This window comes from Alternaria atra (assembly GCF_907166805.1).
Source record: "Alternaria atra isolate CS162 genome assembly, contig: 21, whole genome shotgun sequence".
NCBI lineage: Eukaryota > Fungi > Ascomycota > Dothideomycetes > Pleosporales > Pleosporaceae > Alternaria > Alternaria atra.
In genome coordinates, this window is record NW_025091319.1 from 1,383,943 (window position 1) to 1,399,328 (window position 15,386).

The 15,386-nt window shown below is 49.7% G+C and overlaps 5 protein-coding genes across 5 annotated transcripts; 1 reads left to right on the top strand and 4 right to left on the bottom strand.

Annotated features, from left to right (window-relative positions):
- Nucleotides 1-1,042: 1,042 nt before the first annotated feature.
- On the bottom strand, nt 1,043-2,117 carry ALTATR162_LOCUS890 (uncharacterized protein; the record flags this gene model as incomplete). The annotated part of the gene is made up of 2 exons (XM_043308484.1): nt 1,043-1,710; nt 1,757-2,117. 2 exons carry the CDS (start codon nt 2,115-2,117, stop codon nt 1,043-1,045), a joined length of 1,029 nt encoding a protein of 342 aa, XP_043164419.1.
- Nucleotides 2,118-2,477: 360 nt separating this feature from the next.
- Nucleotides 2,478-4,136, top strand: ALTATR162_LOCUS891 (uncharacterized protein; the record flags this gene model as incomplete). The annotated part of the gene is made up of 1 exon (XM_043308485.1): nt 2,478-4,136. The coding sequence occupies one exon, from the start codon at nt 2,478-2,480 to the stop codon at nt 4,134-4,136; it is 1,659 nt and encodes a 552-aa protein (XP_043164420.1).
- Nucleotides 4,137-5,542: 1,406 nt separating this feature from the next.
- On the bottom strand, nt 5,543-6,360 carry ALTATR162_LOCUS892 (uncharacterized protein; the record flags this gene model as incomplete). Its single annotated transcript, XM_043308486.1, has 3 exons — nt 5,543-5,927; nt 5,981-6,205; nt 6,260-6,360. The coding sequence occupies 3 exons, from the start codon at nt 6,358-6,360 to the stop codon at nt 5,543-5,545; spliced, it is 711 nt and encodes a 236-aa protein (XP_043164421.1).
- Nucleotides 6,361-7,848: 1,488 nt separating this feature from the next.
- Nucleotides 7,849-9,716, bottom strand: ALTATR162_LOCUS893 (uncharacterized protein; the record flags this gene model as incomplete). The annotated part of the gene is made up of 6 exons (XM_043308487.1): nt 7,849-8,114; nt 8,161-8,609; nt 8,661-8,901; nt 8,996-9,289; nt 9,343-9,439; nt 9,489-9,716. The coding sequence occupies 6 exons, from the start codon at nt 9,714-9,716 to the stop codon at nt 7,849-7,851; spliced, it is 1,575 nt and encodes a 524-aa protein (XP_043164422.1).
- A 427-nt stretch (nt 9,717-10,143) lies between these two features.
- On the bottom strand, nt 10,144-15,316 carry ALTATR162_LOCUS894 (uncharacterized protein; the record flags this gene model as incomplete). Its single annotated transcript, XM_043308488.1, has 4 exons — nt 10,144-10,614; nt 10,667-11,482; nt 11,539-12,612; nt 12,662-15,316. 4 exons carry the CDS (start codon nt 15,314-15,316, stop codon nt 10,144-10,146), a joined length of 5,016 nt encoding a protein of 1,671 aa, XP_043164423.1.
- Nucleotides 15,317-15,386: the final 70 nt, after the last annotated feature.

Sequence of the window (15,386 nt, forward strand, 5' to 3'; positions counted from 1 at the left end):
GCGCTGCTTTCTGACCTTGACGTCGTGAAAGACTCCACTACTGTAGATGTATAAAGGGTAGATATCGAAACCCTCGAAGTAGCTCGAATTGTTTCGGATGTACTTGTATCATTGTGAAAGGGTAAATCGCGGCGCAGAAGTGTAGGAAATCTTTCGTTCGTGATGTGTGTATTAGATAGTCTTGCATCTGCATAGATGTATTAGTAGGTACGACCACAACACATGCAAGGTCTCACTTACTCTTCAAACCAAATCCCACATTACTTCCAACTACCAAAGATGCACTGCAACAAGCGAATATAACTCCCTCGAACCAACCCATTGCATGCTCACGCGCTCTGAAACGAATGACTTGAGGGAAGCAAAGCAGAGTAACAACAGCGAGGCAGACACAACACAACAGCTACCCGGAAACGACGAAACAGAGAACAAAGGAGCGACATATAACTATTGAATCCCGCGCCTCTTGCGCAAAGAGCGAAGTCCTTCGTGTGGTTACACTTTGTTCGGGCCGAGTTAGGGTTGGCGTGAGGTACCTTCCATGGTCCCTGTAAGAACATGGGGCTGAGTCCATAACACCTGCATACAACCCCGAAAATACTTATGGCATCACCTATGATTAGCTCAGAACCCGGCTGTGGCGCTCGATCGTTCGCATTTTGGAGATCTGCCGCTTGATCGTTTATTAAAAGTTAAGAAGTCGCATTTCTGTCGCATACCCATAGCGTGCTGCGCAAAATATCAACTATCGACTTCGCTAAAGTGACGGAAGAAGCGCTGTTGATTGCCGACCCCGATATTGACGTGGCGTAGACTTCTGCCATATCCGCGACCTCGACAGCGTCTGTGTTGCTGATTCGCCGTCGCGGCAAAATTCTGACGAGATTGCCCAAATTGCGGCACCGTGTTTCTAGTTGGAACCTACCCTATTCTCAGTGAGGCTCCTGGCCCCAAGCGGCTGGAACGGGTACGCTCCGTACCGCACCGTTCGTAACTGCCGCTCTCCCCTGTCATCATTGACTCGAAGGAACAGTTCATGCACCTAGCCACTCGCTGTCGAGCCGTCTCCGGTGACGACCTTGGCTTGACTATCTCGAATGAGCTCTTGTATCCAAAGAGGCAGTGCCCGAATCTTAGGAGATAATGCCGGACCAAGGATCAACTGCCCACTCTTGACTGCGACTATCTGGTTCACCATGGCCTCGGCGACATCCTCTGGCTCCAGGATGTTTGCACGAACGTTCTTCAGCCCCGCCGCAATGGCCTCATGTGATGTTATAGCAGACTTGGTCCAGTTTGGATGGACAATGGAGGTCTGGATCGATGGGCACTTGTAGCGATGCTTGATCTCCTGCGTCAATCCTTCGTGAAAAGCCAAGAGTGCCGCTTTCGTACAGCTGTAGTCGACGGCACCTGCCAAAGCAACGAAGGAAGCAAGACTTGCGACGCCCATTATGTGGCCTTTCTTCTTAGCAAGCATGTCTGGCAGAAATTCTTGGACAGTACTCCAGTGGCTTAGAAGATTAATGTCGAACATTTTGTTTAGATTCTGTTGGGGAATATCGAGAACAGTCCACGCGTTACCAATGCCTGCGTTGTTGATAAGTATGGATGGTGAGCCCAAGTCGGAACGTATGGCTTCCGCCGCTTGGTGGATATTGTCTCGCGATGTGATGTCACATTTGTAGTATCGTACGAGGGCGAGTTCATCTACCTTCATTAGTAGGAGTGACGAAGATTCTATGCCACAACGGACCTTTGGTAAAGATCTCTGACAGAGGGCTAACGTCCAGAACCGCGACCCTGATGCCGTGAGAGGTGAGCTTCTTGACCACGCAGCCCCCGATGCCCGCGGAACCCCCTGTTACTACAGCAACTTCATGCTTCCAATCCCAAATACTCTTATCGGTTTTCCAAATCCATCGCCTTTCGGCGAAACGATTTAGTACCGAGTTGAAATCTAGTATGGCCCATATTGGCAGCGCCCACTTGAGGTACCAATGGAGGGTTACAAGCTGACTGCTAGAAAGACCAAGTTTCCCACCAAGTCTGAAGTATTCGGGCTTGGCAACCCGGAGCATGACTGATGCCAGTGTGAGTAAGGCACATCGAATCATGATGGGGGCTAGTGGAAGGGGGCGAAGTCGTGTATTGGCAACGGGGGCGGATTGGGTATTGGAGGCAGGTACTCTGCAGGTACTCTGCAGGCACTGGTGCGAACGCTGAGGTTGATTGGTCACGATAGAAGTTGTGCCAACAATTGAATGCTTGTTCAGGGTAGTAGACGTTGCTCAAGAAGGCATATGTACTTGTGAGTATTGCAGGATACCGAGGCATGTTGGACTAGCTTGTACAAGCGTGCTGTAGATCATCGGATCTGGGGCCGTCATTCGCTAGTTCCGCGACGCGATTCTATGCATTTGGAAATCACGATAGTGAACATCTCTTTCCAACTACGCCACGTTCGCAATTAACGCATGTCGTTCGCTCGTCCGCATAGCCTAAGCGGTACGCTCACGCCGTTTTTGTATCCCGCCTTTTTGCAGGTGCCACTTGCCTCGGCTGCGCGCAGATGTCCGCTTCGCAAACGATTTTCGATCCAGCTCAGATGTAACTCTACGTCTGCTGAGCAGCCCGATGCTCATCCGAATGCGCGACTAGACCCCACAGCAGACGATTATGCTCTCACGCCTTTTGCCGACCGATGCATCCTTACTGTTGAAGCTGGTGCCGGCGGCCACGGCTGTGTCTCATTCTTGCGCGAGAAATACATTGAAGAAGGGCCCGCAAATGGCGGCGACGGTGGCAGTGGAGGTAATGTCTACATACAAGCAGTTCGTGGCGAGACATCGCTACACAAGCTTGCACGCCGGCGACAGATCAAGGCTGGTAGAGGGCGCAACGGGCAGGGCAAGGTCAAAGGTGGCGAGCGGGGGACGGACGTCTTGATCACAGTGCCAGTAGGAACCATTGTGCGCGAGTTGCAGAGACATGATCCAGTTGCCATCATGGAGGAGGAGCACTGGAAGATGGAGCAAGACGAAGACGCGGAAGAGTTGGAGGAGGGGCAGCCAAGCTACAGAAGAGATCGATGGCTGGTCTATCCCGGCACTATACCCTCGGAGCTGAGCAGGATCAAGTTCCCTAAGCTCCCTCCGCCACGACGATCGCATCTTGCAGCCCTCGAACCGGAAGCGCCTATGTGGTTGGACCTGGACAAGCATATGGAGACGCCTATGTTGATTGCGGCAGGAGCGATGGGCGGGTTGGGCAACCCACACTTTATGACACCCTTCAACAATAGGCCCAAGATGGCTACGCGTGGAGACGAGGGCTTGAAGATATCGTTGCAGTTGGAATTGAAGATTCTGGCAGATCTAGGACTGGTAGGGCTACCCAATGCTGGCAAGAGCACGCTTCTTCGAGCTTTGAGCAATAGCCGTGCGCGAGTCGGCAACTGGGCCTTTACAACCCTCCAGCCGAATGTCGGTACTGTCGTTCTGGACGACCACAAGGGGCGACCACTCGTCAGATCACGCAGACCGAATGGAGAGCTGCGCGAGAACTTCACCATCGCAGACGTGCCCGGACTTATCGAAGACGCGCATCTAGATAAAGGACTTGGACTGGGCTTCTTGCGACACATTGAACGCGCCGCAGTGCTCGCTTTCGTCATCGACTTGTCTGCTGGCGACTCTGTCGCGGCGCTCAAACTACTCTGGCGTGAAGTGTCCGAGTACGAGACTTTACGCGGCAAGGAGCTGAACGCGGAGACGGAGCGCAGGATGGTGACATACAGGCCCGCTGGTACCAGCACGCCCCCAAGTGACGCGTCTGATCTCATCGACGCGCCGCATTTGGACCCGTCGCCAAAGCCTTTGCCCTTCCTAACTAGTACACCGATCTCGTCGAAGCCTTGGTTTGTTGTCGCGACAAAGGCCGATTTGCCGGATACACAGGCTAACTTTAAGGCTCTTCGCATATATCTGGAAGAAGTGAGCAAGGGCGCGCAACCTCATCCTAGCAACCGCAAGCATGCATGGCGGCGCAATGTACAGGCTGTGCCGATCAGTGCAATACAAGGCGAAGGTGTGCAAGTCATTCCACAATTGGTTATGGACTTATTGGAGGAGTAGACACTTTTAGAAATGTTACTCTTGTCTCGTTTCATGGCTTGCTGTTTGAAATTTGTGCGCATTGTATTTGGTAGAAGGTCATGCTGATTCAAGCAATACTGTTTCAACTTGACTTCATGTTCCAAAAGTCGACAGCTGTGATGTGAACAGCGTCGATATTCCACCTCATAAGGCAGAAAGTAGACAGGTGCTAGAAACCCTTCTACGATGTTGCGTACTACAACAACACAAACACAGATATTGTATATAAATATAGATAGCTTAGACGACTACATTAGTATAAGATAATCCCTAGTTTCTTATTATATGCGGTTGTAGGATGCAACGTAGTCGAAGAGCTTTTAGCACCTATCTAGCTTCTTCCTTGTATACGGTGATTCTAACTGTTTCAAATCACACTCGACATCAAAACGCATTCCAAAAAACGTACACTTGCTTTGGCTTGTTCGCATGTTACTACCGACCACAGCGTATGCCTTCAAGAGATACCCGACTGCCTCACGCTTGTGACGCTCCTTGCAGTTTCGCGAAGTGGGGTGGAGGGGTAAACATCAAATTCGATCCCAGCACCTAGTCATTTCACACAACTACATCTCCTTTGATAATATTTTCGCAAGCATTACTCTTTTCATTTTGTCTATTCTTCTCCTGCTAGGATATTACTTCTTCCTCCGAGCTTGATATGGACTGGATGCCTTCAGCTGGAACTGCCTGGGTGGACCATGCATGCAGTTGTCAGTTATGTTCGAAGACCACGCAAGAAATGCTACATGTAACCAAAGCACGTTCTGCTATGTTAGAGACTGCTAATTGTATGCGCGATAGTGACAACTGCAGCGGACAAGACTGATACGCTGTTCTTATCGCTGAGATTACTTCTTACTTCGTAACAACTCTCTACAGCCAGCTGTATACATCGGCCTGAGTACCTTATACAAAATGAGGCAAGAGATGGGTGGGTACCTCCTGGGTACCTCATGGGTTGTTGCCGCATAAAGGTAGTGGATGATAGCCAACTTACAAAGGCTATAGATGATTTTCAAACGCACTGATCAACCGATGCCTTGTTGGAATCAGAAGTCCTAGGTTAGCCTGTTTTCCAAGTTCGGTTTGTCCGATCGACACGGACCCTTTCTTACGCAGTGCACGAGCCTTCGAGGCCACCACATGACGTTAACCAGTATATATATGCAATAACTTTTCTTCTCTTCGCCTTCGGGCATTTGGTCAATTTGAAACGTCTCATGGCTTGCTGTTTGAACTATATGTGCATCATATTTGACAGTAGGTGCTTGATTATTATAGTAAAGCTGAGAGCAAAATCAAAATAGATGTCAAAGAAAACTAGTTTTTGGGAGGCAGTGCATTATGCGCACGGGAATGAATAGCCATCTCGTGTCAAGCGTTCAGCGCTCAACTGTCGGGACATCCGTGGCCTCGATGAGCCACTGATCGTGCTTTCTCAAGCAAGAAATGACGTCCAGCCGATCCTCGTGGCTGAACCCGGATGTAAACTGTCGACTCTCCAACTCTGCCAAAAGATACAAGGTGGGCCATTTAGTGTACATGACGGTATCTCTGCTGTTACGATACTCTGCATCCATGATGTGGCAATGACACAGGCCCATGAGAGACTCTCTATCCGAGTATAAGTATAGAGGGTCATCGTCAACTACGCCATGCCGACGTAGCACGTCGCGTAGACCTTCAAAATCCAAGCTAGTCAAATCTTGCTGCTCATCCGGGTCGTCTGCTATGATCTGCGCTTGGGTCTCTGGCGTAGAATTTCTGCTGCTCATTGTTAACATGATTGGATGTGTATTGCACTTTGGAGTAAGGCCTACGGCTTTCGACGTTTCCTCCTCGGCTGCTCTTCTTTCATAAGTAGGTCAATCAAACCATCTTTCCGCAGGTCGGAATATCCGGACTTTCCTCTTCGCTTCAGCTCGGCTTTCAGCTGTGAAACCGTGTGACCGTGTCCCCAATTGACGAGTGCGGGCTGTGGTGGTTCGCTTTGTGGTGGTTCGCTTTGTGGTGATTCGCTTTGTGGTGGATCTGTCGCAGAGGTTCTTGCAAGCTAGTTAGTATACATGCGAACAAAAACCGGTTTTCTGTCAACTCACCCTCGCTTGGTTTTCTTAGTCGCTCTGTCTTCGTCTGTAGCCAGCCTCGCCCTCTCCGCTGTTCGTTTGTTCGAGCGACCCGACTTTGCCTTTGTCTTCATCTCTGCTGCAGCTCTGACACTGTGAGCTTGGTTCAATCGACAGGCCGGTATTCCATGCTCTTGCTCAAATTCAAGCCTTGTTGCTATGTCGAGCGGTTGTAGAGTGGTAGAGGGATCTACAACGAGGTTCTGAGTATATATGTGAGATGGTGCGTGTGCGGCTCCCGTCTTCTCCGTCTATTACCTTTTAGCCACGCCTTTACCTGTCGCCGTGCGGATCCCGAGTTGAAGCATGGAGGAATAAGTCTCAACAGCTCTTGGTGCCAGGTTTACAAGCGCATCGTTTTATCAGTGGCCCTGGCGACGAAGAGGGAGCATGACTGGTAGAAGCGAGATACTGGGGACGATAGGAAACTTCCAATCTGTAGTCAATCTCATCGAAAGTTTGGGCAGCGGCCTTCGCTGGGGCTCACGCCCTCACCCACTGTTGGCGCTAATCTGGTACATGACTGTATCCTTTGGGGAATGGTCCGGTTATCTCCAACTCTGTATCCGGTGTCTTCGAGCTCTTCGTGGACCCAGATTGATAATCGGCGCGTGGCATGTCTCTGTTGCTGGTCGTGCAAGCTTTGGGCGAGGTTGTGATGCCAATAGATAGAAAGTCCAGGATTTATGAATGAGAGTGCCTTCGGCGTTCAGAACGCTAGCGTGCCGGTAGCGCGACTTCGACTCCACGCGGGGCTATGCGTGCTATGCGTTGAGTAATGGTTCCGGCGCCTGCCCGCGTGTAAAAGATACAGGATGTAGCCTTGGCGACAGCTGGTCTTATTCATGAGCTGATTGTCTGCACATATCAAACGATCAGTTCGTGTTGAGGTCGGGCTGCAATAATTTTTCGATTCTACAGTTATGACTTCGGAACTTTGGGATCATCCTTTTGCTTAACACTCTCTTCTTTCCTTCCTTTCGATGTGACTTATACATATCTAAGCATTGATATATCTCAAGCAGGTATTTAGTGCTACGGTCACTCAACGCCTTGCGATTTTTTCGAGGCTTATGCATCACGAGGCCGGCTTGGGTATTCACCACATCATGTACGTCAACGTATATTGTTCGACCTCGAAACTGGTTTTCCGTGACTGTCAAACGAGACTACGGTCTATCGGAAATTCTGAAAATATTACCATAAGCCGAACGACACCTATTGTCACGGAATAGATATCATGCTTGCAGCGCTCCTATTTCATTCGGCTAGTTGATGTGGAAACTGCTGTTTGAACTTGACTGTATGCTTCAATTATCAAAATCAGTAAAGTAAACAGCCTTGGTATTTTAAGTTGCCGTACCCAATTAACAAAAACCGGGTTTAAAAATACATGCATAGTGTTATGACTCGAGCATTGGCCAATCTGTAAGACCAACACCTGGAGGTGCGCTTGACCAATGCTCACGATCAGAGCGGGAGAGATAGAAAATCCTAGTAACGTCATGTGATCTCTATCTACCCTCGTCCACCACCACCAACTTCCTCTGCATGGCCTATCGTTATCCTGTATGTACTTCTTTCGTCTGCTCGTTTCTGAGGGCTTGCCGCTGTTGCATCAGCATAAGGCCCATCCTGTTATGACCTGGCCATTTTCCAGTGTGTGCACCCAATCCCTTGGCTTCTATACCTATACCCCAGTAATTATCAGCCGATAGATAAGCAATCACACGATCGTTGGTCGTTAGAAGTTGGTCTTGGAGAGCTTTAGATTGCTGTGAATGTTCAAACTTAAGGCGAATTCCCTTCTGCATAGTGAACCCTTCGTCTAGGATATGTTAGAGATTGAGGTATGAAGCGCAGAGTAAACTTACTATTGCTATACTCCCAAATGTATTGAGAGGAAGTTTCAGGGAGTGAGACGTGGATTTCCGCGATCGCAAGTGGATCGGCCTCATCCATAATCATGTCGTATGCGTCCATGTGTCCATATAACTTGGCCTTCATGGCTTGAACAAATTGCTCAACTGAATGGTATGCTACACCCTGGTTGGTGAACTCGCTAATGCTCTGGTTGCTCAAGAAACCGTTGACTTTGCTGTCGAAGTACATCGGCGGTTCCTTTGTGGGCAGGAGATTCTGATCTAGAGCATCATTTGTTGTATGGGGCTGGATTCCCGGTTCCAGTGTTGTATTGGTCGCCATGGCAGCCGGGGTGGCTACTTGCCACTGTGTATCCCACAGTTTCATGTTCTGTATACTCAGGACTCGATCAATGTCCATTGGTGTGAGTGATCCCTCGTCATTTTGTCCTCTATTCAAACTAATATCAGGTTAGACGCGTGCCGCTAGAAACCAGTTTTCGCTGACTTACTGCGAATATGTCTGGCCCTGGATTGCACCAACGGGTCTGTGAACGTTGTGATCGCCCATAGATGTGTCCACCCCACCCTCCTGCTCTACGTCGCCTACTATCGCCCCACTAGCACAAGGTTCGTAGTCGAACAGATCGTCTAGGTGAAAGGGCTGCTGTTGAGTTTCGGATGAAGATGCTGCGTTCCTAGGGTTCTTATTCACCTCATCTCCGTTATAACATGGAGACTTCTCGCCCTTTTCTGTACATCTATTAGTCTGTTGAAATGTCTAGTAGCAAAACTAGTTTTTGCTATAAGCACCAGCGGAAGCCTGATGCCGCTTATGCTCACTCACCTTTCGTCACAATCTCTCCGAACGGAGCGAACCCGGCCTGATCCAACCTCTTTTGTTTCACGAGCCGTTCGCGAATATCCATCAACGCCTTGCCGAGCAAGCTTCTCCCAGGCCATGTCGTGCCCTTGAACTTCTCCGCTTGGGCCTGCTTCAGGCCACAACCCCATATCGGATCCGGCGACGCCTCAACTATTTCTCGATTTTTGGTGGCGAATAGGACTGCGCGAAGAGCAGCTGAATTTTCGGATACCGTGAACTTGAGGAGGGTTGCTTTCAAAACGACCTGGTAGCGGACTTGACCTTTGGATTAGTGGCGTGTCTATCGTAAAGTAGGGATGGGGCAATACCTTGCTTCCACGCCTCTACATCGAGGTTGCGGACAGCTTTTCCCAACCTTTTCTGCTTGAAGGGATCTTTCGTTTCCATGATTCTTTTGCCTGTTTTCTTTCACACGTTAGCTAAGGCCCGCTTCTCCACAACAGCTATAACTCACAGTGTCTCCTGCAAAGGATGCTTTTGCGAATTGAAAATACTGCTCAGCGCAGCAATATGTCCTCGTTTCGCTGACGCCGTATGTGAAAACTGTGTTCTCAAACGGGCTCATGTACATCTGACTGAGTTGGCCGTGAACGTTGTGAGGACCATAGAAGAAGATCGGCGATGATGCATCCGGTGATGGTTTCGTGGTAGCAACAGCAGGCATATCCTTCCTTTTGGGCATGATGTATGTATGGCGTTGATGAGGGGTGAAGTGGTTATCGAGAAGGCAGTGGAATAATGATGGTGTCGATGTTGTTGTGGGTAGAGGCAAACACGAGCCGCGCTAGCGAGACAGTTTTCCACTCACCAGATTTGCGTTAGTAAGGCCTTGCAGGTGTCAGGACTCTGTTGCATATCGTTGTATCGTCAATTGTCACATGCAGTTGCATCAGAAAGGGAGCCTGACCATTCAGTGGGGTTTCAAATCTCTGCATATTGTGATCGCCCGTAACTGATATATCAAGATCTAACTAGACGAGTCGCCTCCATTACATCGTCTCCGCTCCCACTTATCCGAACGGAAAACTAGTTTTCTGTGGGATGTCGGACGCGAACGAGATACATGTTGTCCAGGATGTCTTGCAGTTGCTCCACCTCGCAGCCGATACCTAGTCGTGGATACAGAACTCTAAAGTGAAATCACTACGCTGTAACGCCGCAGTCACCTCGCCCACACTGCTAGCTTCCGTTGTGGACCGCTCATCTGAACGACTTCCCAGCTCCATCCGAAGGTAGCGTTCGGGCCAGTTCGCGTACTTTGTTCCATACTTGCGCTTACATTCTGCGAGGTTCTTGTCCTCAATCCAGCTGAGCATCTGTACTCTAGTCCATTCCCTGATGTCCGACTCACATGACGCTTGGATGAGCTTTTCCTTCAACTGGTTGTCGCTCATGGTATCGTAGTCTGTTGCTGTAGGTCGCACGGCAGCGGTGGGCTCCAATGCTGACAGGTGTTGGGACTGGTCTGGAGCGGTCTTTCTGCCACGATCCAGCAGATCGGATAGTCTGGCGTGGACATCTGCTTCAATCTTTATCTTTGCATCTACTGCCTTGCGGAGCTTGTCATGCAAGTGTGAATACTGGGTCAAGGTTAGCTAACTGGATACAATAACTAGTTTTCGAGTCACTTACTTCGACGTGTATACTTGTCGGACGATCATAGACTATCCCTGACCGAGCACAATATACCAGTTCCAATGCGAGCTTCAGGGTAGCGGCCTTTTCAAGGTCACTTTTTGTGTACACTTTGGACCCGTCTGACGCGAGCAAAGATTTCAGCCGTCGAATGCCCTCGTGCTCTTGGTTCTCGTTTCGCATCTCAGCTCTTGATGCTTCCAACGCTTTCCTCTTTTCTCTTGTAGCTTCCGATTCATTCTCTGACATATCGTCATCGTCAGAAACCAGTGACCCATCGAAGTCGTCATCAACCTCACGTTCACTTAGAGCAAAATCATCGTCTTCCTCGTGATCATCATCCTCTTGTCCGTCTGACGAGACGGGATCTGCATCGGAATCGTTTGTATATTCGCTTCCAGAGTTGGATGGGGTATTGTTTGGCAGCACCTTTAGGTGTCCATCGTCGTCGTAGTCTGCGGGTGAATATCGATCAACCGGTCTAGGGATCCGCTTCGGGCGCACTTGCTCAGGTGTACCTAAGTCATTCGCATCTGGTACAGTCACAGCCAATAGTTGAGTCTGTTGAGAGGCGATGATGGCCTTTGTTTCTAGTTTCTTCATGAGCTCCTGGTTTTTCGGGTCCTGTTGCGCCTCGCGAATTGTGACTTGGTAGTCGTTTAGCACGTCCACAAGCAGTGATTCGATGTCAGGATCTTTAGCTCTCGTAGCCAACTCTATGATTGCTTTGTCGCGTTTTCTGAATTCCTTGTACGCGGATATGCTGTTTTTGACGAAGATTTTGATAATCTTAATGGCGTTCTTTTGTGGTGCCTAGAGGATATTTGTCAAATGCGATCGGTTAGTAAAAACTGGTTTTGAGAGCTTACCCGCACTAATCGACCTATGCCTTGCGTCTCCGCCGATTGATTCTTACCAGAACTGCTCAACACGCCATTGGAACAGTCGTTATGGAAGTTCCGGCCGAATCCACCAACATCATACAAACTGATCATGACGTCTGTATCTGAGTGTGGGTCGTTAAAGTCTTCTTGCATATGGTTACGCTCATCGTTTGTTAGGCCCGAATGGAAGAGCGTCGCATTGACACCCATCATGTTGAGGGCCCAATGAAGGAACATGGCTACCAGGGGCGTATCGTCCAGAACAAACAGCTTTCCGTGTTTGCGCGGTTTGAGAAACATATCGTTTGTGCATATGATCTTGATGAGCGCGCGGAGCAAGGGCGAGCCCTCACACATGAAGCGCATGAAGGCGATGGCGGTGTCAGGTGCGGCCTCTCCAGTCCGCAAACAAATGAACCTGACAAATGCCCATCCGTCGAAACCATTCTCTCTGTATACTGTCATGGAGTCGACTAAAGTATCTCGACCGATAGACGCGCAGATCTGGTTGAAGATCCGAAGTTTCGTAGATGCGGTAGTAAGCATTAACTCTCTCATTTTAGCGACGGGGTATATAGGTCGATCCTTTCCTCCTTTGGTTTTTGTATTGGAAGAGGCTCTACACGCTTGGAGAAAGCGCAGAGACGCGTCGCGGTGTTGTAGTTGCTGCTCTGACCTCTCTTCTGGTAGAAACTCGGTGGAGAGGGTCTGCATGAAAACGGGCTTCATGTTGTTTTTGCAGTCATATACTTCCTTGCCATCGAAATCCATCGGGATTTTGCTTGACATCGATCGGGAGAGGCAGAGTATATTTGCGGTGAGATGGAAGTATCGTGCTTGGTCGACTACGGTTCCTTTTTCGAGTAGGAGGCGGACAGTCGCAGGATGTAGAAATCCAATGCGTCGAGGATCAAGCGGGTCTAAGAGCTCTTTCTCTCCGTCTATGAACATGTTCATCGACCTTTGTCGATCCAAGACCCATTTCTGCTCTTCTTCTGTCGCTTTATTCAAAGCTCTCTGAGCAGCAGGCCACAGGAGTTCGAGTTGGGCTATTGCGTCCTGTCTCTAGATTAGCTGATTTCAAAAACTGGTTTTTGGATCCACTCACAACACCCACGTTCGCCATCGGTGTAGCCCCAATTACAACCACATAGTCACCTTCGAGTTCTTTGAAAGCTTTCCATCGCATACTTTCCTTGTCTTTGTGGCGATGAGCTTCATCCAGCATTGATATACCTACCATGCCCTTCTGGTTTCCGAAAAATTGAGTCTGCTCAACTGGAGGTATGGCCCAATGTTTTGGTGTACCATCCGCGTGTTTCTCGTGTGGATCGAACTCTTCTGTCGCAGGCACATCCGGGTCGTAACGCCGACCTTCCTTGACGATAACCTTCTCGCCTTTCAAAGTGCGCGTAGGCAGCGTGTCGTGTGTCGTTAAAATTATAGTCGCCCCTGTTCTTGGATCTGTCTTGTCGAATATGTACCGATGCCGTTCGGGCCACAACTCTTGGTGCTCCATATTCTTCATGGCGGTAGACTTAATAAAATGTCGTGCATACTTGCTCTCACCAAGGCCCGAATCATCGTATGATATCATGAGGTGAAGGGTCGGAAAGTCATCGATGATCGCATCAGCCCATTGCTTGATAACCCCAGAGGGTACGGCCAGCTTGGTATACTTGTAGATTCGCTGGTGATCTTTGTTCCTCGTGATGTGATATTGCGCAAAGTAGATCGTCAGAAGCGATAACTTCGATTTTCCCATTCCAGTCTGATCGCAGAGGAATTTACCGCCAATAGCGAGGCCTCTGAGCTTCTGCGCCACCTTTCTGACCTCGTCCGTGGCGTTTTCAAGGAGAGGAACATATCCGAACATCGCGACGAGCATCGCCACACATCCAGAGACCTGGTATGGGTAGAAACTGGTTTTTTCTAACCCTGGTAGCGCAGATCGGTACATCAGTCGGCCATCTGAAGCTTTGAATGCTGTCATCTGGAGTACGATGGCACTCGGTTCGATGGGCAGCCCGACTTGGCCTTGCGTTCCAGTATGCACAGCGTTGAGCGTGTAATGTCGGGCCTCACCTCCATCCGGGAGGCTCATGACAGCCAACTGGCCATCTTGCTTTGCATCATTGAACAACTGCAGTTGTGCAGGTGTGAGTTGGGTTTTCCCGAAAGACCTACTCTTGCTGTCGTCCTTGAATTGGACATGGTCGCGGCTGGTCAACTCCTCCATGACCTTCCGCTGGTAGCCTAATCTCCCCTCGGGCGTTTCGACATCGTATGATTTGCCATCAACCGTGAAGAACTTCAGCAAGTCTTCTTTGCGTCCTCCAAAGTGTTTCTTAAGCATCTTGTCAAGTGTATCAACGCTCGTACCGGCGCACCGGTTGATCGTGTCGACCAGGGCGTTATGCGAACCGTCGTCGTCATCATCGTCAGACGTTTGTAGTACCACTTTTAGATGCACGTCCTCGCCGTCAGTGACGAGCACCGTTTTGCTCAATCCAGGAATCTCCTCGTTCTCCCATAATACTTCCCCTTCCTCCCTCAGACGTAGAGTCATCTGAAAAACCGGTTTTCCCGCATCTGGTGCCCAGAGCACTTCTTGAACGAGGCTCCACTTCTCTTGCATGATGTTTGTCTCTGAAGAGAGAACTTGCAAGGTATGGATCTGGGCGTCTATGGTGTCCATGCTGAACCGTGCTCTGATGATGTCGCGGACCTCAGCAGCAACCGCTGCTGGCCTAACCAGTATATCAGCCGTTTTCACAAGATCGTAATTCATGTCGCGCTCCTCCAGGTGCCTGTTCAACTCGAGCTGTTTGGGGGTCTTTGCCTGAGACTTCCATTGTACATGTACCTCGATGTTGGGTTTTCTTTCTTCCATCGAATCGTTATGTGCACTATCCGGCGCCGGACAAGCCTGTATCTTCACAGCCTCTCGTGTTCGCATCCAATGTGGGACATGGCTTGTGACGATTGCGCAGGGCTCATCCCAAGATGTATTGCCAAATCTGACAGGCCATACCGCGGGACTTAGTGCCCAGTTCACGTACATGAGCAGATTGAAGCATCGGTTGTAGGGCTCTAGATCCCCTTCTCCATGGGCGGCGAAAGGCCCGAAGCTCTGAACCTGTAGTGTGGTAGCATCGAAAGATTGTACTTTACGGCCTGTAAGACGGGTGAAAGCAGCAATGGCGTCATCCTCGTGCTTTTGGATGAAAGGAAGCTCTCCTGCCGCCGTTCTCTCGATCTGGCGATACATCTGCACGCAAGCGAGGGCCATTCTCTGGACAGCATGGACACCGTCGTTCTGTACCGGATACATTTCGATAGGATCTTTATCCGTCTTCATCTCTTCACTCTGATCTCGAATATACTCCAGAACATTCTTCTGCCGCACTTGTATGTCATTGCGGTCCGTGAAAGCCTGTACGTAGGGGCGAAGAACTGTAGACGTCATGGCGAAATGCCGGAAATGGTCGACGCGATTGAATCTGGTATAGCCGGCCATCTCGCCCTCATACTTGTGCAACTTTACGAAATCTTTTGGTTCTTTACCAGGTTTGAGTACCTTGTCGACCGCATCAGGCTTCCGACTGCGATGGGCTTTTACCTGTTTCGTCTTCTGTGGAGGATTGGTCTTCTTAGGCGTGGTGATGGTGGACGGCTTGGACAGAGTGGGTGTCTGGGCAGAGCGTCGTGCTCTCGGCGTCGCGCTTGACGGCTTATTCGGGGGCTTAGACTTTGGGACCATGGCTACCTTCTTTAGCTTAACAGACTGCTTAGTAGAAAACTAGTTTTTACTTACTTGTCTTGACTGCCTT